The 21,414-nt window shown below is 50.7% G+C and overlaps 12 protein-coding genes across 12 annotated transcripts; 6 read left to right on the plus strand and 6 right to left on the minus strand.

The window, feature by feature from the left end:
• Positions 1 to 1,008: 1,008 nt before the first annotated feature.
• On the plus strand, positions 1,009 to 3,423 carry MIND_01169500 (RING-type domain-containing protein; the record flags this gene model as incomplete). Its single annotated transcript, XM_037368214.1, has 6 exons — positions 1,009 to 1,362; positions 1,414 to 1,652; positions 1,702 to 1,974; positions 2,022 to 2,468; positions 2,519 to 3,225; positions 3,266 to 3,423. The coding sequence occupies exons 1-6, from the start codon at positions 1,045 to 1,047 to the stop codon at positions 3,421 to 3,423; spliced, it is 2,142 nt and encodes a 713-aa protein (XP_037215140.1). The 5' UTR covers positions 1,009 to 1,044.
• Positions 3,424 to 3,782: 359 nt separating this feature from the next.
• MIND_01169600 (uncharacterized protein) lies at positions 3,783 to 4,881 on the minus strand (the record flags this gene model as incomplete). Its single annotated transcript, XM_037368215.1, has 3 exons — positions 3,783 to 4,606; positions 4,675 to 4,826; positions 4,874 to 4,881. The coding sequence occupies 3 exons, from the start codon at positions 4,879 to 4,881 to the stop codon at positions 3,783 to 3,785; spliced, it is 984 nt and encodes a 327-aa protein (XP_037215141.1).
• Positions 4,882 to 5,158: 277 nt separating this feature from the next.
• On the minus strand, positions 5,159 to 6,478 carry MIND_01169700 (uncharacterized protein; the record flags this gene model as incomplete). Its single annotated transcript, XM_037368216.1, has 2 exons — positions 5,159 to 6,324; positions 6,382 to 6,478. 2 exons carry the CDS (start codon positions 6,476 to 6,478, stop codon positions 5,159 to 5,161), a joined length of 1,263 nt encoding a protein of 420 aa, XP_037215142.1.
• Positions 6,479 to 6,656: 178 nt separating this feature from the next.
• Positions 6,657 to 7,783, minus strand: MIND_01169800 (Derlin; the record flags this gene model as incomplete). The annotated part of the gene is made up of 6 exons (XM_037368217.1): positions 7,562 to 7,783; positions 7,475 to 7,508; positions 7,403 to 7,426; positions 7,339 to 7,354; positions 7,202 to 7,292; positions 6,657 to 7,142 (listed from the first exon to the last, which is right to left on the minus strand). The coding sequence occupies exons 1-6, from the start codon at positions 7,712 to 7,714 to the stop codon at positions 6,657 to 6,659; spliced, it is 804 nt and encodes a 267-aa protein (XP_037215143.1). The 5' UTR covers positions 7,715 to 7,783.
• Positions 7,784 to 8,026: 243 nt separating this feature from the next.
• On the plus strand, positions 8,027 to 9,663 carry MIND_01169900 (uncharacterized protein; the record flags this gene model as incomplete). Its single annotated transcript, XM_037368218.1, has 3 exons — positions 8,027 to 8,300; positions 8,354 to 8,752; positions 8,801 to 9,663. 3 exons carry the CDS (start codon positions 8,027 to 8,029, stop codon positions 9,661 to 9,663), a joined length of 1,536 nt encoding a protein of 511 aa, XP_037215144.1.
• Positions 9,664 to 9,991: 328 nt separating this feature from the next.
• Positions 9,992 to 12,076, plus strand: MIND_01170000 (Carboxypeptidase; the record flags this gene model as incomplete). Its single annotated transcript, XM_037368219.1, has 13 exons — positions 9,992 to 10,074; positions 10,119 to 10,256; positions 10,311 to 10,459; positions 10,513 to 10,643; positions 10,690 to 10,800; positions 10,854 to 10,953; positions 11,000 to 11,090; positions 11,144 to 11,168; positions 11,222 to 11,339; positions 11,388 to 11,463; positions 11,512 to 11,734; positions 11,786 to 11,959; positions 12,008 to 12,076. The coding sequence occupies 13 exons, from the start codon at positions 9,992 to 9,994 to the stop codon at positions 12,074 to 12,076; spliced, it is 1,488 nt and encodes a 495-aa protein (XP_037215145.1).
• Positions 12,077 to 12,167: 91 nt separating this feature from the next.
• MIND_01170100 (Ubiquitin carboxyl-terminal hydrolase) lies at positions 12,168 to 12,986 on the plus strand (the record flags this gene model as incomplete). Its single annotated transcript, XM_037368220.1, has 2 exons — positions 12,168 to 12,549; positions 12,604 to 12,986. 2 exons carry the CDS (start codon positions 12,168 to 12,170, stop codon positions 12,984 to 12,986), a joined length of 765 nt encoding a protein of 254 aa, XP_037215146.1.
• A 30-nt stretch (positions 12,987 to 13,016) lies between these two features.
• Positions 13,017 to 14,499, minus strand: MIND_01170200 (BAH domain-containing protein; the record flags this gene model as incomplete). The annotated part of the gene is made up of 6 exons (XM_037368221.1): positions 13,017 to 13,703; positions 13,753 to 13,877; positions 13,926 to 14,002; positions 14,049 to 14,225; positions 14,278 to 14,323; positions 14,373 to 14,499. The coding sequence occupies 6 exons, from the start codon at positions 14,497 to 14,499 to the stop codon at positions 13,017 to 13,019; spliced, it is 1,239 nt and encodes a 412-aa protein (XP_037215147.1).
• Positions 14,500 to 14,563: 64 nt separating this feature from the next.
• MIND_01170300 (BAH domain-containing protein) lies at positions 14,564 to 15,988 on the plus strand (the record flags this gene model as incomplete). The annotated part of the gene is made up of 6 exons (XM_037368222.1): positions 14,564 to 14,708; positions 14,761 to 14,803; positions 14,852 to 14,951; positions 14,999 to 15,060; positions 15,110 to 15,186; positions 15,246 to 15,988. Exons 1-6 carry the CDS (start codon positions 14,570 to 14,572, stop codon positions 15,986 to 15,988), a joined length of 1,164 nt encoding a protein of 387 aa, XP_037215148.1. The 5' UTR covers positions 14,564 to 14,569.
• A 59-nt stretch (positions 15,989 to 16,047) lies between these two features.
• Positions 16,048 to 17,543, minus strand: MIND_01170400 (uncharacterized protein; the record flags this gene model as incomplete). Its single annotated transcript, XM_037368223.1, has 8 exons — positions 16,048 to 16,131; positions 16,181 to 16,347; positions 16,398 to 16,562; positions 16,612 to 16,759; positions 16,808 to 16,813; positions 16,863 to 16,991; positions 17,038 to 17,093; positions 17,141 to 17,543. 8 exons carry the CDS (start codon positions 17,541 to 17,543, stop codon positions 16,048 to 16,050), a joined length of 1,158 nt encoding a protein of 385 aa, XP_037215149.1.
• Positions 17,544 to 17,909: 366 nt separating this feature from the next.
• On the minus strand, positions 17,910 to 18,896 carry MIND_01170500 (RING-type domain-containing protein; the record flags this gene model as incomplete). The annotated part of the gene is made up of 5 exons (XM_037368224.1): positions 17,910 to 17,922; positions 17,971 to 18,064; positions 18,111 to 18,638; positions 18,686 to 18,787; positions 18,839 to 18,896. The coding sequence occupies 5 exons, from the start codon at positions 18,894 to 18,896 to the stop codon at positions 17,910 to 17,912; spliced, it is 795 nt and encodes a 264-aa protein (XP_037215150.1).
• Positions 18,897 to 19,381: 485 nt separating this feature from the next.
• MIND_01170600 (RecA family ATPase) lies at positions 19,382 to 21,336 on the plus strand (the record flags this gene model as incomplete). The annotated part of the gene is made up of 19 exons (XM_037368225.1): positions 19,382 to 19,462; positions 19,517 to 19,555; positions 19,609 to 19,641; positions 19,689 to 19,754; positions 19,813 to 19,845; positions 19,898 to 19,918; positions 19,968 to 20,064; positions 20,110 to 20,139; positions 20,189 to 20,305; positions 20,354 to 20,437; positions 20,489 to 20,574; positions 20,623 to 20,676; positions 20,723 to 20,743; positions 20,797 to 20,805; positions 20,856 to 20,894; positions 20,940 to 20,970; positions 21,026 to 21,072; positions 21,120 to 21,177; positions 21,236 to 21,336. The coding sequence occupies 19 exons, from the start codon at positions 19,382 to 19,384 to the stop codon at positions 21,334 to 21,336; spliced, it is 1,047 nt and encodes a 348-aa protein (XP_037215151.1).
• Positions 21,337 to 21,414: the final 78 nt, after the last annotated feature.

Genomic DNA, 21,414 nt, shown 5'->3' on the forward strand with positions numbered 1-21,414 from the left:
AGTCTGGACTCCCCCAGTGACGACAGGCCAGCCGTCAATGCAAAAGGAACAGTGAGGCCATCAGAAAGGCCTATGACACTGTGGAGCGGTGAGCAAACAATCATAGCCCAAGGCGAGTGAACAGCTCACACATCGCGAACAACATCTGGGTCAATCAAAGTGCGCTCGTCCCCCTTGAGCTCTTTGCAGCAAACCCCGTCAGGTCGAACGTGTCTGGAACACCGTGCAGAGGACGGGATGGCCACTTCGGGTACCGCTGCGTCCAATGCCCACACTGGAGGCTTTGGCGGTCCTTGGCTTTCGGCAGAAGACTGAGCTCTAGCACGCGGAAGAGGAACGGAGGCAGGTGGCGGAGACGGTGTAGACATAGAGGCAGGATGGAAAAGCACGTCACTTGCTCAGCAAATAATTTGATTACCGTCGTGAACCGTGATGTCGATCACCGTCTCACCAATCATATTGTGCCAATTGGAAGGCTTGGGTGAGAGGAGGATGGAGAGCGGGCTTTTGTTTTGCTATGGACCCCGGATTCCAGTTCCAGAGTGTTGGGGTCACTTGGAACTAGCTCGCACGCAGGTCGTGTGACACACACAGAAAGAAAAAAGCAAGTGTGCGAAAGCAATTGCAGCAGCACACTGCAAAAGCGTGTGATTCGGCCCAGGCTCGAACTGAGGACCTCCTGTGAACCATTTACTCGAAGGCAATGTTAGACAGGTGTGATAAACCAACTACACCACCGAACCGTTGTACATGGCTCCGTAGCGAATTCTACATCCAGCCTCTTTGCTTAGTACCACCCATAAATCCAGCTACGTTCCAAGCTTCCAAATGAGGTGTAGACATAGTAGCTATTTACTAGTACTAGACGGCGTTTTGTTTGTTTGTAATACGGTACATTGAGACAGCGACTACTTTATTATCGGAATCTTGTTTGGTGACATAATAGCTGGTGACGTGATTGCTTGTCATCGTTTTCGGGCCCGTGAGGGACTCGGAACACGCTTCGCGCTTGAACCACCACCTCCATCGCAAGAAACTAACAATATGGCCACCGTCACCTCCCATACGCAAACCCGCCCAGCTCAAAGTCGGGGCAAGAGCCAAGGAAAGACGAAAAGCGGGCCAAACAACAGCCATCGACGTGGCGGGCAACAAGGACAGCGAGGAAAGAAGGAAGGCGAGAAGGTGGCGCCTGCCATCGAAGACGATACCGCTGCTAGCGAGGGCGATGCGGATGTATGCTGGATTTGTGCCGAGCCAGTGAAATACTACGCCGTCTCGGAGTGCAATCACAGAACCTGCCATGTCTGCTCGTTGCGGCTCCGGGCTCTCTACAAAAAGAACGAGTGCACGTTCTGCAAGGTCCGCCTCGCGATTCATACAATCCGTTCTCTCATCGGATAACAATAACAGGAACCACAACCAGCCATGGTCTTCACCATCTCTCCTCAAGCGCTCTTTTTGTCGTTCGAGATAGAGAGGATAGAGTTCAAGGACACGAAGCTTTCTGTCTTTTTCGAAACCCAAGAGATGATGGAGGAGACGTTGCTGCTCCTCCGCTTCAACTGCCCCGACCCTCAGTGCGATTTTATTGGTAACGGCTGGAGCGACATCAAATTACACGCCCGAGCATCTCACGGGAAGCTCATGTGGTGAGTAGATAACACGAATATGGCGATGTCGGAAAATAACAGACTGCAGCGATCTTTGCATCCGCCACAAAAAGGTTTTCGCGCATGAGCATACCCTCTATCCACCCAACATTCTTCCCTTACACCTGCCCTCGATCTTGACTGCAGCGCGTCCCTCCCGACCTGGGAAATCCAAAGACAAAGATCAGGTTGAGGGCGGGGTTCACCCATTCTGCGAGTTTTGTCGGGAATGCTTCTTCGGAGATGATGAGTTATATCGACACATGCGGGAAGCACACGAAGAATGTTTTATCTGTAAGAGGAACGACATCCGGGATCAATAGTGCGTCGGTTTTTCTAGCTTCCCTCCCTCGCTGACCATCCCACCAGTTTCACAAACTACGCCGCATTGGAGACGCATTTCACACGAGACCACTTTCCTTGTCCACACCCTACGTGTCTAGCCCGCAAATTTGTGGTATTTAACAGCGCACTCGATCTCAAGGCACATGCTGTTGAAGAACACGGAGGAGAACTGGGGAAAAGCGAACTGAGGGATGCAAGACGTATCGAACCTGCATGGGACTCAGGTGGACATGGCAGGGGTCGCGGAAGGGAACGGGACCGTGAACGAGCCAGAGATCGAGATCGAGACGGCCCACCACCGTCATCTTCCCAACAAACCCAAACTCAACAACAACCAGCAAGACCGCCACCAACTGGAGGTAGAAGAAGGGAAGGATTTGGCTCACAGTTAACAACCGATGGTGAAACTTCGACTCCCACACCAGCACGGACGCCGTCCCCTTCAAGAGATGTAGATCCAGCCACCGCAGAGTAAGCAAGCACACCAATGTTTTTTTGCTCTGTGTTTATCACTGTTACAGGCGACATTCCGCATTCATTTCGAGACTAGCATCGATGGCACCTAACCCTACCACGGCGCTTCCTGCTGCACGAGCTGCAATTCGATCCTTCCGGGCTTCCGAGTCGTCAGCACGCGACCTTATTTCAACACTCTACAGTATCGTTGATTCTCGCATGGAAGCCGCTTCCAGCGTCGTCAATGCTCTTGTCGACTTGTTCGATAATTCCGCCGATGCTGAACAAAGGGAGGCCATACTGAGTGCTTGGCGTGATTTCGAGGTTTCTCAGAGACAACAGTTTCCAGACCTTGTCCCGACATCTGTTGGCGGTGGTTATGCAGGGATCACCAGTGGGAGAGTGTTAAATGCAAAACATGCTACTGCAACTCGACAAGGACGGGCTGTCTGGGATCGCGTAGCGCAGGCTGCCCAAGCTTCCAACGCCCAACAACGGTTCCCCGCCTTGTCGAACTCGTCATCGGTACCCGGCGGTCCTTCGAAAGCTATCCCTGGACAACGTAACACGCCTTGGTCGGCGTCAGCATCTGGTAAACCCACTGGATTTGCGGCTTCTTCGTCATTCGTTCCACCTCCAATCGGCGGGCCCACACCCGCTGTTGTTGTTCCACGATCAGAATCGATAGGGAACTCAAAAAGGCGGGCCGCCTCCCAAGCTATCCAACGCATTGTTCCCCGAGCTGCCTACACGACAGAAGACGGCAGTTCAGGTAAAAGGGAACCAGAGCTTGAAAAATATCCTGGGTCAAGCAAGCCAGGGCGGTGGCGCGTGGGGAGGCGGCGCAAATGCACCGCCAGCACCACCGCCTCCCACAGCGGAGGCGGTAGATGAACCAGTTGCGGCGAAGAAGAAGGGCAAAGGGAAACAAAAGCAAACTCTGTTCACACTGGGAGCTTTCCCATCCTAACATCTTATTCATATGTACATATCGTTACTTGGACGTCCAAGTTCATGTGGATCGAGAGTGCGAAAAATCAGTGATATCATGGACATGATCACCGGGAGACCCAGTAGAAAGTTATTTGAGAGTCGCGGGATCTCGATATTACAAGAAGACAAGCAACTAAGCTTGCGCTAAATTGTACTCGTTGACTAGGAACATTAGGAGGACTTGCAACCCGTGTTGCAATTGATGGTGAAACGATGCCGAAAGGTATATGAGTTTGGAAAGCAGAAGCATAGCGCGAAGTGGGAAGCATAAGTCATCCATCCGTATGAGTGGTCCTTGTGTAATAAAGATACGATAGCGATAATTGACCCTATTACTTAGGTTTGCTTTGGTGGCGCGGGCGGTATATTGGGAGACTCTGCTTTCGATTTTGAGGCAGAGATATCTTTGCTCCTCGGCTTTGAAGCCAGCGGAACGGATTGACGACGCGATTCGTGTGTTCGCTTTGAGCTCGTGCGAGTAGATCCAGAGCGGACATCAGAGGAATGGCGTCGACTGGAACTGAATGATGCCGGGTCGGCCTTTTTGAACTCGGAGGGCGCTGCTGTGGGTATAGGGTCGGCCCTTTTCATCTCGGAGGAGTCTTTGCGATGTGCTGAAGGCTCCACCGTGTGTAACTTGTCGAATATGGGCGTATGGAAGCTTTCACGAGAAGGAGTTGGCAATGGCTTCGAGCGAGAGCGGGTCCATGTGAGAGACGATCGCGAGTGGGGTTGTTCCGATGCTGACCGTCGAGTGACGGTCTGGGACTTGTTCGAGCGTAGCTTTACTCCAGACGCGGGAGCAAGCGAGGAGGTGACAGAAAAAGACAGCGTTCCCGCCTTCTCGTCGGGTTTGGATGTGGATGATTTCCTTGGTGACTTTACGTTTTTTGACGCGACCTGGACGGAGTCGGACTTTGGCGGCGACTTAGGTGTGCCTGAGGGTTCTGGTCGGACCGGATCCGAAATTATGCTTGTGGGTCGCGACACGAGCACAGGCTCATCGTCAATGGCGTTGTCGACGGGACCATCCTTTTCTTCGTCCTTACGCCACCGAGCCGCACCCATCGTCAGCGAGCGCCGGATGGAGCGCAGTGCCGACGCGGCACTACTACTATGTCGCTTGTGTTGCGTCTTCTTGGGCGTTTCCATGTCGCGGTCTGTGACAAGAAATGAGAGCGAATCCCACGAAGCACGACGCTCAACAACATATCAGTTGACGACGTACCTGAAGCCCTCCCTGTCATCTTCAACACTCCAAACTGCGATCCTGGTTCCCCCCACATACGCGCTGCCATCAGTCGTGTCTCTGAAATGGTACCGCCCAGTGTCTGCATCGTAACCCGTGCGGACCATTCCATGAGGCAGTCGATACTCGTCCTACGAGCCCGTTCTATAAGTAGATCGCACTGTAGTGCATCTCGCACCTCATCATATTGCGTCCATCGGCCCATTATTAATAAACCCCAGATATGGTTTGTCGAGAAGATGCGAACGACGTCGAGTACAGTTCAGCGGGGTTGAAATCCCAACCTATGAGTCTGCGCTGATAGGCCAGACTGAACTCGAGTGCAACGTTGCCAACATCCGGTCATGGATCAACAGCTGGACTTATCGAGTCCATCACAGTCACGTGTGTTGTCATATCCTTACTTTCGACACAAAATATGTTCATTCAACAATTATGGAAGATATTTACAAGTTCAACCAAGTTAACGTTTTCCCTTCCGTGCCTTTCCCTTCCTTTTCGCTGAATCTGTCGCCTCCGAGTCTTTCACTAGCTCCTTTGTGACCCATTCTTCCTCCTCCAAGTTTCGTAGATCCACCTCCAACTCACCAAAATCTTCTTCAGGCTGTGGAGCCCCTTCACGTTGTAGTCGCGCGCGTCGAGAAAAGGAGGCCGCCGCCGCAAAAAGGACGCTCAGATACCGAAACAAGTCCTCCGTGCCCGGATGCTCGACCTCTTTCGCCAGGAAGTTGACTAGATGCAGATCCGCGGCGAGGGAGCCCGGCCCAGCCATCCCGGCCGCCCCGATCACTGAGTGTAGCGTTGTCTGCGACACCACGGTTTGGAGCAACAAGTGTCCCAGGTGCGAGTACTTGAACTCGGGCGATACGTCCGGACTGCCTTGAAGCCGCTCCGCCTCACGAACAGCAAAATCTATACTTGGGCCAGCGTAGGGAAAACGTACGCCCGGAAAGGTGGGGGAAAGGAAGTAGTCTAGTGGCTTTTCGTGGTCAATCTTGGACTCCTCGGCAGAGGCTTGTCTATCTATTTGTCTGGATTTGAGGGGTTCATGATCCACACGAGTACGAGACAAGGGTTTAGAGCGAGGCGAAGGGTCTGGTGGGTCAACCTCGACTACGGAAGGAGAGCGGGAGGGCCGATGGTTGGCTTTCATGGTATCGACGGGACAAGGACTTGCTGATCTTTTAGCTCGTTTGTTGGATGGTCCAGCAACAGCAGCAGTACCAGGGAAGGAGTGGCGACCGCGTTTTCCGAGTGAACTGGATTCTAGCAATGTCAACTTCGAGCTGCTGGCCAGAGACGATGGGATATTCGGAGCTAATAACGAGTCTGCTCCGTGTTTTTTGACTTTCTGCCGTTGCTTTTTCGACTTGGCTGTCGCAATTGGGAGTTTGGAATGTTTGTCGACCCAATACGGGACGTCCCGCGGGACGATTTTTGGTCCCGATTTCTCCAGAGTCTTCACCCAATTACGCAGCAGCTCGGGGGAGACCGCCGCCGTCAGCTCGTCAAACGTGCGGATGGTGCCTTTCCCCCATTGGTCATGTATATGTTTGGGCACCCATTCCAATCCACATAGTTCATATCGCATCCTTTCTTTCCCTTTATCGAATACCTGGTTCGTCCTAGCTGAGCAGAGGGAAGGGCAGATGAGTGGGACGCCGCAAACGCGAGTTCTGAGCTGACCCTCGTATGATTGGCGAAGCAGGGTCGCGACCTGTTGGCGGAGTTCGCTTCGCCCTATGATATCTGCCTGCGAGCGAGGAGGTTGAGGGAGATGCATTGCCGTTCATGGACTTGGACCAAAGTCAGGAAAGAGAGAGAGAAATGTGTGGATTCAATGAAAGTTGTAGAACTGGAACAAGTGTGAACGATGGATGTTACGGCATGGTCCAGTTCACGAAGCTTCGGCAAACAAGGACTTTATTCCTTGAAATTCAATACATTCATCCACAACCTCATTAGTTATTTCCTAACCGCTGACCACCTGAGCCCCAATTATACCCTGCTGTACTCCCACCGGCCTCTGGGGCATTGACCGTCCTTCGCGGCGCGACGATGTGGACTCCGCCACCCGCATTTGCTCGTCCTGGCTCTGGAGCGCCAGCGACTGTCGGTGTCTGGCCCATCCAGTTGGCAAACCATGCTGGGGCCGCTCCCCACGGATATAATACTCCTCCTCCACGAGTTCCACCCGTCTCAGAACCCCAGATACCCCACCACCAGAGATGTCCGACAATGGCGCCAGGTAACGAGCTCGCTACCGCCGCCGGTCCACTGAGAAGGTCCATGCCAAGCATCACGTAGGGAAAGTACCGCACGGGGAAGGTAACAAGCCCAAACAGTGATGTTTGAGCACCTGGGGGCGCAAGGGCAGAGCCAACATAGATGATGCAGAGAACGAATGCGCGAGTGAAGAAGAAAGAATTGACGGGAATGCTAGTTACCTGTGTCGGTTGTGAGTATAGTTAGATCTGAACAGCTAGGACGAGGCAACGAAACGCACAACGATGCCAACGCTCGCGACGAAGAGCTGCCACGCCAGGTCCGCAGATTTATGCAAGTATGGTCCCGTCTCAATCTCGTTCATTGTTCGACTAGAGAGAATCAGTTCCTTCTTCGTCTCAATAAAGCAGAACCAACTATAGCATCGCCAGCTCTGGCTAACAGGTTAGAAGTGAATGCTGCAGGGGTAATAATAACGCACCGAACACATAATTTATACCACCACCTGGACTTTGAATCAGACAGTTCAGTCAACACCGATAATTCCACTCACTCCCAAGAAAGAAGCTGGTGTATAGTCTCCATATCTGCAAGAAATAATGAGAAAGTTTCGCGGCCGACTGAAGTATTGCCAGCGAACCTCGAGGTGTTCAAACACTTTTTCGAAAGAGTAAAAGATGTGGTATGGGGAGATCATTTTAAGCATGACCGGAAGGGTGACCGACACCGATGAGATGCATAGTAGGCGAGTTACTGGTGGTATTTTCTTGATCTCAGCAATTAGCTCGTTCATGGCTGGAAGGAAGACGTGTTCGCGACGTGGTGACGCGAATCGGGTTGATTGGGTCAAAATCGGTCGGCGATCACTTTGGTCACTTGTTTCCTGCGATGATCTCTGACTTTCAAAGCACCGCTAGCAGCGTACTTATTCTGTGCTGGGAGCTTGTTGGCTTATAGCAAGACTCGAGAAACCCATCAAAATTGCCTTCCGACAAGGATAATGGAGCTTACTCAGGCTGCTGTGTCAAACAACAAATAAAACTTTCGGGTCTCCATCATAGGTGAATGCCGTCCTTCATACAGTTCCACCAATTTTAATAGTCCAATGGGCGAACGGGCGCCAATCCTGCCGGTCCCGCTGCCGCTTGTTGGTCGCAATACTTTTCATTCTTTCTCTACCATTTCGCTCTGGTCGTCTGGAATGACCACCCCGCGGCGCATTTTTGTCGACGACACAGACCCATCCATCCACTACTCCGCAAACCAGTGGTTTCCTCATGACGTCAACCAGCTCAAAATCGGCAACCTGGGGCCAGTGTGGAACGGCACAACGCGCAGTACGATTGCCAATGGCGCAAGCATGAGCTTCACGTTCAGCGGTACTTCTTGGTCTTGCTATGAAACTTGTCATTTTTCTCTGAAATTGCTTTAGGTACTTCTGTTTCCCTTCTAGGCAGCATCATTGTGACGATGGATGCTCAAGGCAATCCGGACCCGACCTGGCTATGTACAGTCGACGGAATCGCAATTTCAAATGGCACCAATCCCTTATTCAACTTCCCAGAAAACAATTGGAACCTATGTGACCAAACGACGCTCCTTCCCGGTCCACATACTCTGAAAGTGAACATTCAGACCAAGGGACAACCCTTCTACGTGGACAGCATTGTCTACACACCAACTCCAGATGTCAGCATAGATGGCGCAGTTCTGGAGTACACGGCAGGGGATCCCGCGATAACCTACGGGCCAGGGTGGCAATTCTACACGGTGGAAGACAAGGAGAATATAACGCAAACCAACGGCGCTCAAGTCGCCTTTAATTTCCATGGTGCGCCACAACTCATACTTGCGATTTCACTCAAGCATTCATTTATAGGTACTGCCGTTGCTTTAACAGGATATATACCGCATGAGCTTGCTCACAGTGCAACGACCGCGAAATATTCCATCGACAATGAACCTGCAACGACTTTCACACTACAAGGGCTGTCGCCGGAGGCAACGACAACTTTGTTTAATGTTCCAATGTTCTCTGTTAGCTCGCTTTCTCCCGGCGAGCATAATGTGGTCGTCACCTACGAGGGCGATTCGACCAAAACTCCACTTCCCGTCAGAAACTTCTACGTGACCAACTCCACACAACCTGTTCCTACGACTTCTTCTGTATCCGCAAGCTTTAGTCATCGCCCATCCAATACTGTTGTTGCCCAGCCAGGAGGAACCAAACATCCACCCGCTGCGGCTATCGCAGGGGCAGTGGTTGGCAGTCTTCTCTTTCTGATCGTAATCGCTGTCTTGTTCTGGCTCCTAAAACGCAAGAAACGAGAAGAAATCAATAGGTTTACTATCGACACAATGGAAACGGGATCGGGTGTAAACGCATTGCAGTCACGCTCTCAATATGGCATCCTCGATCCATATATCCAATCCGAAGGTCAAATCCATGTCGCAACTCCGTCACAGGCCACACCATACTCGTATCCGTATAGGTCTCTCCGTCCTCGGAACGATGAGGCTAGCGAAGGCTCCTCGTCATCCGAGTTTAGCTCAGTTGGCACCGAGAGTATTTCTCAACGGGCAAGAGCAATATCACATTCGGATAAAGCTCGAGAGCTTACACCGCAACGCCAAATCATCATCCAACGACACCAAGACAGCGGGGTGCGCCTAAATTCAGACCACTCTCTGCATCTTCAGCCAGAGATAGTGGATCTCCCACCAGATTACAGTCAAGATTAATTACTCGGCGCTTGGCTATTGGACCTCAGGCTCCGTACACTCATGAAACTACTACAGTACTACTACTATCTGTGGACGTTATAATGGGATGGACTGCACGACTGAATACCCAGCTCTGAGTCGCGGATTGGTATAAGTCTGTATAATTTTTGTTGTATGTATTGCATGCTTGGAATCCGAAGGAGCTTGGATTCTGCATCTTTTAGGACTACTCAGTACTCTTCCCACTCATTGATCCCGTGACCCCGTTTTTTTTTTGCCGCGGCTGCCGCCACTGTGTGGCAACCGCTCCCATGAGCATCGAAGATAAGGCTTGGAGCTGACCACCATGGCACTGGGCTGGGTTTTTCTGCTGCATGCATGGACCACCATCGCTGGGGCGTCACAAACTATCTTTCGAGCTCCTTCTTCGTATGTCGATTCCACTGCCAGCACGAACTCAAGCATTACTCTAGATATGATGACGGTCTTTTCACGCCCTTGGAGGACATGAACGTTCTATCCACCTCCGAGTTCACTGTCCTGAGCCATCCTGTGTTCCCCCAGTACAACGTTCGAATCAAGAAAAGTCCGTTCTGCGACTCAACCGTCAAGTGAATACAATACTCGCGCGGGGGCGAGGGGTCTTGTTGCTCACGCGTCGCCAGATCCTACACAGGCTACATCGACATCGAGGCCCGCCACATCTTCTTCTACTTTTTCGAAAGTCGGAGCAACCCCGACGAGGACGACATGATCTTCTGGACCAACGGCGGGCCGGGCTGCAGCTCAAGTCTAGGTCTGTTCATGGAACTGGGTGCGTTTGTGGAAAGAAATAATGCTTTTAGTGTTTGCTCATTCAAAGCTTAGGACCGTGTCGCGTTCTCGACGCTAACGGGACAAAATTCCACCCCGAAAGCTGGAACAACAACGCCAACATCTTCTTCGTCGACCAGCCGATCGGTGTTGGATTTTCGTACGCTGACCATGGAGAGACAGTGGTATGCTCTGCTACCTTTATTTGACTATGATTCGATATGCGCATAGTCAACAACGGAAGAAGGCGCTAAGGATATCGCTGCATTCATGTTCGTGTTCTTCCAACACTTTTCCAAGTTCAAGGGCCGCCCTCTCCACATGACTGGGGAATCCTACGGCGCAAGTTCTGCCTTTCAAAAGAAGCTCACGAAATACTTATATATTTCCAATAGGGCCGCTACGTTCCTGTTTACGCCGCCGAGGTTTATGACCAGAATGCCAAACTCGCAGCGGCCGGGTATGCTCCCATAAACCTCAAATCAGTCATGATTGGTGCACTCTCTTGTGGCCACCTTATGAACCGTTTGACTTTTCAAAGGGAACGGGATTACTGATTTTTTCAATCAAATGTCCTCTGTGTTTGACATGCAATGCACATCAGCATCCATCGAGCCTACGTCCTCTATCGGGTGAGCAGCTCAATAATACCTTTCCGCACGGTCTCATAAACACCACTTCCTAGAGACTGTGTTATGATGAAGCGCATGGTAAGCTTCAACGCTATCTCGGGGAGCTAACGCCAACTCAGTATCACGGGTAGATTCCTCGGTGCCAGAAGCGTCTCAAAGAGTCGTGTGTCGATATGTTCGATGCGGTGGACTGTGCCGCTGCCGCCAGCTTCTGCTCGACTTACCTGCGAGAGCCGTATCGCAAGTCTCGTTAGTTTCGACCCAAATTCTTCTTTGTCTCCTTTTCACATTGGACAGAACTTAATCCATATGATATATCCAAACCCTGCGACGACGATCTACTCAAAGAAAGCCTTTGCTATCCCGTCACCGCGTAAGATCTTATCTTAACGTTTGTTCCTCTTGGCTGAACTGGACCCAGCCACATCCGAGAATACCTATCTCGTCCCACTGTCCGGGACACTCTCGGTGTCGACCCATCGGTCCCCGCAAACTTTACCTCATGTGCAAACGACGTTGGTAGTGCCTTCCGCACGCATCTCGACGGCTATATCGCTCCTACTCAAGAATACGTCGCCGGGCTGCTTGAACGTGGTATTCAAGTCCTGATATATGTGGGAACATACGACTGGACATGCAACTGGGTACTCAGAAACCGAGTCGATGTATCTAGTTGGCTAACGGTTATTTCATAGGTCGGCAATTCCCGATGGACTCTTGCACTGGAGTGGAGCGGAGCAGAAGCATTCCGCGCCGCAGAGCTCCGTCCTTGGGCAATCGCCAATGACCTTGAAAACAATGGGCAGGCAGGACTAGTCAGAAGTGCGAAAGGATTAACGTTCTTGACCATCGACAAAGCAGGACATATGGTCAGCCCTTTTTTTACAATGTCGGGACACGTTTTTGATGATGACAAGGTTCCATACGACAAGCCCAAAGAATCTCTAGAGCTCGTCCAGCGTTGGCTATCCGGCCAAGAGTTCTGAAATCATGTCTCGTAGCAGAAGTTGCTCTGGAATTATTATCTCAGACCCTGTATCAATACTTGAAAGATCAGTCACAAACAACAACCTTGCGATGAACGAGCATCGACTTCATTACATCCCCCTGGAATCTGACCCAATCATATTCACCGAGCTCATCCAAGCTCTAGGTGTACATTCATTGCAGTTTCATGACGTCCTGTCTCTCGATTTGGCGGATCTCTCGCCGTCTGGGGCCTTAGCATTGCCTGCTGACCCTTACGCGTTAATATTGATATTTCCGACCACACAAGAGTACGAGGCTGACTTGAAAGCGGCCAAGAAGCGCGCTCATCTGGATGGGACACAGTATAAAGGTTGCGGCGAGCAGGAGCCTGTCCATTGGTTTGAACAGACGATCGGAAATGCTTGTGGGTTGTATGCAATCTTGCATGCTGTCGCAAATCTGGGGCCAGCAGCGAGTAAGGACCATATAGGTAGGCAAGTTTAACCACCGAAAATGGACTTGCTAATCACGATTTTACGCGCAGCATCTGGATCTGTGCTCGAGTCATTTCTCGCGGAAGTCATTCCTTTTGACCCCGAGCAACGCGCCGCGGCTCTGGAGACATCACCAGCCATCGCGGAAGCTCATCGACGCGCTGCGGTCCAAGGAAGCACACCAGTACCTGATGCTGAAGACGAGGTCTATTTCCATTACATTTGCTTCGTCAAGTCTCCAAAGAACGGTCATATCTACGAGTTGGACGGAGACAAGAACGGATTTGTTGATCGCGATTCATTTTTGGAGGGCGACCAAGACCTGCTCAGCGGCGGCCTCAAACTGGTACAGTCATTAATCGAAACGGAGAGCCAGCAGTTCCAGCTTATGGCCTTGGTACCAACAACGTCGCCGCCGACTGAGTTACCTTGAAGCACTCTGCGTAAAAATACAGTCACTACTCTATATCGGCCCTTTACAGTTCGGGCAAGTAAGCGTAAAGAGAACATTGTCATTCGTGACTAGTTTCTTTGGACGGCCTCTTGGTCTTTTCCCGTTCCCATTCAGCTTCGCACTGGCGCTATCATTTGGTATGGCAATTTCATGTTCCACCGGCAGCTCCCAGCCCTCCACCATCGCGTCTTCCCACCCATCCGGCATCGCCTGCTCCCAAGTGAGTTGTTCTCCCTCAGTAAGTTGCGCTTCGACTTCTGCGGCGTCGTCGCTCTGAAGTTGGTTGCATGCCCTTCTCCGGGCAGTCATCACTGCCCTCACGTTTCCAGCTACACCCACGCCAGAACCCGCGCCACGAACAATAGGCTGCGCCGCCGCTTGCACCAGTCTAGGCGGAAGACCCGACACGTCTAATGTGGCTTTAGACGCCAACATTCCGTTGGTGCGCCGACGTTTTGCGGTAGGTCCAGAGGAAGAAGCAGTACTCGGTGATTGAGCGAGGGTCGGCGTCCCAGTGTCTGGATTGGAAAGCAGATAATCAATGCGAGAGCGACCAGGAACAGCAGTTGATTCCACACAATGACGGTGGAAATATTTTCGGCATGTGGGTTGTGGACATAGGTGCATGACCGCGCCAGGGGATGGATCAGATGGGTTATAAGGTTGGTTGCAGATGCAAGTCAATTGCGGCATAGGCTACAACGAGTCAGAAAGCCGCATAAAAACGGCAAGAAATAATACACACAGTGATTGTTGGGGGTTTCTTCTTCTCCCTCTCGACAGCAAGTTCATATCGAAAGAAATATGTCTCGTCAGGGATGAAGCTCTGCTCTAGATTGGATTCGTCGAATGCTTCCACGTTTATGATTCCTACAGACTGTCAACACGATTGCACCAAGAAAGTTGATGATGGCCTACCCTCAAAGACTCCTGATGACACCCAGTCTGAGTGGTCAGATTTTATCATTTCATACTCGCCACAATGGGAAGAGTCACTAGAAGGTTTAGAAGACAACGTTTGAAGCTAGAGCTGTGACCCACAAGCCACGGACTTTTGGTAACTCGTTTGGATGGTAGAGCCATTTGATCTTTGCCCATACCTTGTCAGAAGATATTTGGTCTGCATGTCGCGCGCGTATCTCTTCTATCTGACAGAACCAGTACTCATGGTCGTCCATCTGCTCGCCAACGGAACGCGTGTTTGGCACTACTAATGCGCTGAACGTGATAGCTTAGCCAAACGGAGGGAAGATGAGAGAAGAGAGCGCACATATCCCCTGCAGTAAAGTCGTATGATTTTCCATCTTCGTCTGACACTGTCCAGGAGTCAACCAATGTTGATATAACACGTCTTTTGCGACACACATTCGAAGGTTTCAAACACTTTCATGCGCCGCCATTCCTCGATTGTGGGGGCCATATCTTCGCATCCCAGCGGGATCTTCGCCCTTTTGGGTTTGGAGCCTATGGATTTTCGCCGTTTGGTTCGCATGGGTTAAGTAGAACGGAGCGAAGAGTCAGTGTGTCACGACGTGTTACCGGGTTGTTGTCCCCACGTGATCATGTCCTCCTCCTCCAACTCAACGTCTACGAAGGGGAGATGGACACACAAAAAAGCGCGTTCTTCTACCCGAGGCAAACTCGGAGAGCTGAGCGAGAAGGAATGGAACCTTCTCGAGCCATTTGATGTGTTGGATCTCAGTACGTCCATATTAAAAAGGCGTGCGCCCACAAGCTAACGCGTTACTAATAGAAGACAAGGACGGAAATCTCGAGTCATTTCATGTCTCGGATACGTAAGTAAACTGGCTATAGGCTCTTGGCCCCTCAATGCCCTCTTCCAGAATTGCGATCGTCTCGAGCAAAGACGTGTCGAAGTTGCAGCTTTATGATTATTGGATAGGAAAGATAAAGGGCATTAGAGGAGAGTCTGAATCCAGCAGAGTATGCCATCTCAAGCGCGAAATTTATTTTATTGACTGAACAAATAGGCTTGGGTCATGGTAAACTGGTATTATTCGCCTCGAGATGTTAAGGCGCAGATCCCTGTGTTGTGAGTCTTTCCCTTGATATTTTGTAGAATTAATTTCAACAACTCGCAGTGAACCTTCCCCATCCGCGAGGTATGAACGAATATATTCACACCATTGTGACATTGTCTCAGCTACACATATCGCTGGTGTGTATTTTTCCTTAAGTGGCTTCGCATTCGCAACCTTCTAATACTTCGCCATCAAGGTAAAGTCTCAGTCTTCCAGCTACTCGAAGACAACGCCGACCAACATCCAATTCCCGCCAACTCTTTCTTTTCTCGATACTATTTTGACATCAAGGGCGGCCCAAAGAACTTCGCGGTCATGCAGTTCACATACCACGACCCCGCAACGTCTATATCAACCATCCACAGCGCGATCAACATCATGCGCTGCGACCTGTGCGCGGGCCCTTACAATCCCGAAGCTTTTGATCCAGACGAAATACAGCGCTGGTGCCCCGCACCAGAATGTCGACGTGGTTTTCACCACCGTTGTCTCGATGCCGCAGATAAGAAATCGGAACCTTTTCCCTCCGTAACAGACCTAATACTGGCCAGAATAGCCAACAACGACGATACCCAGTCGACTGATGACGGTCCACCTGCCCGCTTGACGCATGAAAACCTCCACTGTATCCCAGCACAGCTTCTAACACTAGCGGCGCAGCCCCTTGTGCGTGGAGAACGATTTGGTGTCGCTGGAAATATCGCTATGATTGCCCACGCCCGTCGAACAATCCACAGTGCGCTGTCCGACCAGTCCTTGCCAACCTGCAAAACCCCGTATTCATTTCGAAGCAACCACGTCGACTTAAATTTGGATCTGTGGTACAAAGACCCTGCTTTTAATGGTTGGGAAGGTGCCATTATAGAAGAACTCGATCCTCATCGAGGAGAGGACAGAATGCGGTTATTGCGGTGTCCTCAATGTACGAGGGCAATCTAACACTTGACATTTTGTATTGCGTAGTACGTGGATTTTTCTCCAATAGTACTATTGATGAATCAGCCCAAGATGCCTGCACATCCTCTCAGCGTTGTCTGTCCACATGCAGCACACCATTGCGCAGTGCTGTTGATCGCGGCAGGCTACAATTGTGCTTGGTCAGAAATCAACGAAAAGCCGAAGTAGACTGACGCTCAGTTTTGAAACGAACTCTGATAACGGGACCTTATCCTTGCCGAAAATCTTCAGAGAGTGAAAGACATCAGCAGTGCCATTCTTGAAGCGCAGGTTGACTGTCGGCTCCGCATCACCACTGGAGCCGGGATGCAATTCAAGAGCGGCGAGGGAGTTATAGTTCTCTTTTGTAATCCGAGTCAAAGACTCATCGCACTCGCTGATATAGACACACCTATTCCCCGAACTTCTGGATTATCGACGATGGCCTCCGTTAGGTTGAACAAGCTGATGAATGGCTTGTAGCTAATTCCGTTGATAGCAAGCTTGAGTGGGTCGCTAGCATTTGCAATGCGCGAAAGGGTGGAAAAAATGGACGGAAGCATGACACGGGTACCAACTAGCTCGTTGATCAGATTTGCTTTAAACAGCTATGTGAGATTGCTTACTGTTCCCAATGCCATCTGGTCTAGGATCTGAAAAGGCGTAACCGTCATGAAAGTCGGCCAAGACACGAGCTTGGTTTACAAAACCCCGGGGAATGTGGTGGAGATAGGTCGCATTGTGCTGAGATTGCACATCAGCAAAGTCCCACATCTGGACACTTGCTCAGTGGAACCTCAGAGAGAACAGAATCATGCGAACGTTGAACTGCAATTCGACTTGTCATCATCAATTTTTGTGGTCAACTAGAACATACCATGAAATTGAAATCGATTGGCCTTCCAGCCAGGTACGGTTGGAGCTTCTGGAGGAACGCACGTGCTTCTTTTCCCTTGTTCAAGAAGAGGTCCGATTTTTCCAGAGCCGCAACGTGGGCGTCAAAGTTCTATGCAACATTCAGTGAGCAATGGTTTAAAAAACGCAGACTTCACTGGACATGATAACAGGCCATTGAGCGAGACATCTTGATTCATTTCCACGGATTCGACTGACCATAGTCTGTGAGGCGTTCAACACGAGAAATTTTTAACTCACTGGGAATATATTGAAAGCCTCCCAAGGCGCCTTCGACCGTGGTTCCGTTTGCCAATTGGATGGCGTACTTACTCGTTGGCGGATATAAACCCTGAATGACAGCGGTAACGCTCTGCTGGAAAACTGTCCCGTCGCCGGAGGAGTCGGCTCGCATAAGGAGCTGGTGAATGTCGGCCAAGACAGGCGAGATTCCATTGATGAAGGTTGGAGACGAGGGCGCGAGGTATTCACTACGCAGGTAGCTGCCAGATTGGAAAGCATTGTACGTCCCGAGCGGGGTTATAAACGTGTTGAACGTTGCATAGGTGTCGGGACTGGAGAAGCTTTCGATGCGGTCAGCGTGACGCGCAAAAACGATGGCACCAAGTATGCCGGGGTTGTGGATTGCTGCTAGGTTCACCATAATGCAAGGAGGAGGAGGAGATGAAGAAGAAGAGAAAGAACCGTCTCAGTGACGTTACACGTCTGACTCGGAAGGCGTCAACCATTGCACTTGGACGTAGCATCGAAAGCTATTAAGTTGTCGGAGGATGAGTGGTAGTAAACGCGGTCACAAGGTCCGCTCTTGATCAGCAACTGATCGTGTATTCCCACTGCCATCGAAATTTCAAAATACAGAAAAGGCATCATACTAAGTAGTATGCACAATGATGATACAATTAAGCCACCTCAACGGAGGGTGAATTCAAGATGGGACTAAGTCTTCTGCGTTTCAAGGGTGGGCCTAAGAGACTGGGTTCCGCGTCCCGGGCAGCCACAGTCGCCCTCATCACTTGGCGTTGCTGGGTAATAAAGTTCGGTAGGCCCGGGCCGCGCTTTGAAGGGCGAACTTGAACCGCCGGAAGGGCCACTGGATTCGACTGCGGCTTGCGGTCGTCCTGAGAATCGACCATAAGTTCGGGGAGCATCCGTTTTGGCCTGGCACTAATTGTCGGGTTGGCGATAGGTTTATGTGACCAACGATCTTCACATTCGGTGGCCATCACTTCCATTAACTGACGTTGCAGTACCTCAACCCTCCGTTTGAGATCGTCTCGCTCTCCTCGCATTTTTATTGCTGCATTTCGGGCGGCACGTGCGAATGAGAGTAAGCCAGAGTTAGCGGCAGCATGCACCTCCGCACGATGGCGCCATGTTTGGCAGGCCATACGTAGAGCATCTGCTTCAGCCGCGTTTCGTCGCAGAGAGGTCATCGATGAGTTGGCCTCGGGAATTTGTCGGAGAGATTGTGCAATCACTGGGGTATGGGGTAGTGAGGCGGGCGATGTCGCTGGAGAGGGACTGGAAGGGGAAGTGGGTAAAAAAGAGGAGCCAGAAGAAGACGGTTGCGAATGGGGACTCGAGTCAGTGGTTGTCTTGGGAAGCGCGAGTGACTCGGGAAGGGAGTCTGCCACCGGTTTTATCTTTGGCGAAGACACATGGTCAAAGAACACGGGGCGAATGGGTGGCAGGATATGGGGGCGAAGGTAAGGAGGAACGAGTGCTGCATCAATGGTAACTAGGGCCGATGAGTACTTTGTTGATGATACAGGGACGAGAGCATACCAACACTATAGGGTGTTCTGCAAGCTGGGCAATAGTGCTCTAAGCTGGGTGATTTGATCGCATCGACAGTAGTTCGTAAACAGTCTCGACAGAAAATATGACCTGAAGGTACTGTAATTGAGTTGTCGAACATCTCGAAGCATACCTACTTACCGCAGGGAAGAGAAACAGGAGCTGAGAAGCGTTCGTAGCAGATACTGCAGTTAGCCATGAGGGTTCAAGTGTGAACAAGAACTCGAGGCTGACGCGTTTTTATAGAAGGCGTCGAAATGGCGAGTCAACGGGACGAATCGGAGTCGAACAGGATGAGTCGGGAGCAGGCCGGCCTCTCTGTGCGAGAGAGAAGTTCGAGGTCCGAAGAGACAGACGGCGCATCGACCGTGTCCGTCGGTCCCGCCTGATCTAGACCGTCGTTCCTTTAGCGGTTTCTTGAAGTGACGAAGAAAGTGCGCCAGTGGCCATTCAGCAGAAGCCCATTATCGACTTATCGTGAGTCAAAGGCCGTTGCTGGCTCACGCTATACATACTCATTGTGAGTTGAGTCACGAAGTCAGCAAGTCCGCCATCTCTGATCGGGCTCTGAATCAATCTGATTGTGACATCCCGTGTTAAAAGCTCTCGTGACTGTTACGCTCCATTACTCTTCCTCTTCTCTTCCATAGTCACTGACGCGTTTTATAATCGAACTTGTCTATCATGCCTCCACGTCGCGCTCCTTCTAATGGTTCTGTTGCTCCTTCTCGTGCCCCCAGCCCACCAACAGGTGACGATGAAGAGGCATGATCTCCCCCAAGTTTGAAGTAACGACCACAATAAACCATACGCACACAGACCGTCTTTTTCGACAGTGTTGATGAGCTCCAACAACACGTCGGTTCACTCTCCGTCGCGTCAAAATCAATTCCATTCAATTGTCATAACAGGGAATCAACGTCCAAGACATCCTCAAGCTCAAGGCGCGTCTTTTCGCCAGTGTCCCGAGGAAAGCGTCATAATTGCACAGGCGGCCGCGATAAACACTGTCTCTGGGGTTGTCATGAGCACCCGCCGCCAGTTGTTGAAAATTAAGGTCCGTCGACGCCGGCGCCATATTGATTTTACTTTCCTACTCTAATCTTGGTTTTCAGGGCATGTCCGAAGCCAAAGTCGAAAAGGTCAAGGTAAAACTCGGCAGGACTTCCTTTTGGCTGATACGCTGACATGAAATCGTAGGACGCAGCTAACAAAATAATGGCAAATTTCGTTCCTACGGAATCGGAAGTTCTATCCTCATTCGCTTTAGGGTTCATCTTTTGCAACCGGCGTCGAAATCCAGGAGAAGCGCAAGCGTGTATTCACGGTTAGTACTGGAAGCAAGGTCGTGGATCAAATCATGGGCGGTAAGTTCATGTTCGGGTTGTCGATTCTTAGCTCATGACTTCGAGGTGGAATCACCTCGCAGTCGATTTCTGAAGGTTGTTTTTTTTTTTGGCGGGTTTTAATTATCCTCCCTCATAATTCCAGTGTATGGGGAATTCCGAACGGGAAAGACTCAACTTGCACACACCATGAGCGTTGTCGCACAGCTTCCTGCAGAAATGGGTGGTGCTTCGGGAAAGGTCGCCTATATTGATACCGAAGGCTAGTTTCCTCACCTTTTTCCTAAAACGATTCCCTGACGTCACGTAGGAACCTTTCGCCCGGATAGAATCAAAGCCATCGCGGATCGCTTCGGTGTCGACTCTACGATGGCATTAGAAAATATTTTATATGGTGCAAACCTTTTTCTCTGCCGCTTCCCTATTGACTGAAGCTCATCCACAGCCCGGGCATTCAACAGCGAACACCAAATGGAACTGATTAACGAGTGTTCGGGGCGCTTTGCAGAAGACAAGGACTTTCGATTGCTTGTGCGCTATCTTCCTATCATTGAGTTCAGCTTTCTAAACACTACACAGATTATTGACAGCATTATGGCTCTCTTTAGAACCGATTTCTCTGGTCGCGGCGAGGTATACTCGATCTTTGGCATGTGTCCAATTTGCTGACTGCTCCCAGTTGAGCGAACGGCAGCAGAAAGTCCGTTCCCTATGCTGATTTATTCATGCATATACTCACCTTTTGCCCGACAGTTGGCTCAGGTAGTCCTTGCCTTGATGTTCTAAATGCGATGTTTCAAGACCCTGTTTAGATGCTCTCCAAGCTGTCAAAACTTTCTGAAGAATACAATGTGCGTTTGCCAGAACGCTATGCCTCCCCACCCTCACTGCTGCAGATTGCTATCTTGCTCACGAACCAGGTACAATGTGAGCTTATTCAATACATTCGGTTAGCCTCCTCTTGTTAATGCGTTTTGGACAGCTGATCCCGGTGCGACAATGACTTTCGTTGCTGGCGGCGCACTGAAGGCATGGATACTTGCTGTTATCCGTTCGAATCACTTATGCGATCGTAGCCCATTGGTGGACACATCCTCTCGCATGCTTCTGCTACGCGCATTTTCCTTCGCAAAGGTTCGCGTTTGCTTCGCTGAGTGTCCTTGGGTTTTTTACTCATGAAATAATCTTGCAGGTCGTGGAGAAGAACGTGTCGCCAAGCTAGTCGACAGTCCTGACCGCCCTGAGAGCGAAGCGACGTATAAGCTGGATGAAGGCGGCTGGGCCGACGTGTAAACATTGAAGTGTGAGGGTCATTTTTCCTATTCGCTTGCTGCTTGGACTCGAACTGTAAAATTGCTGTTGTTCTCGATT

The sequence above is a fragment of the Mycena indigotica genome (genome assembly GCF_014461135.1).
Source record: "Mycena indigotica strain 171206Taipei chromosome Unknown Mind.scaff0011, whole genome shotgun sequence".
Taxonomy (NCBI): Eukaryota; Fungi; Basidiomycota; class Agaricomycetes; order Agaricales; family Mycenaceae; genus Mycena; species Mycena indigotica.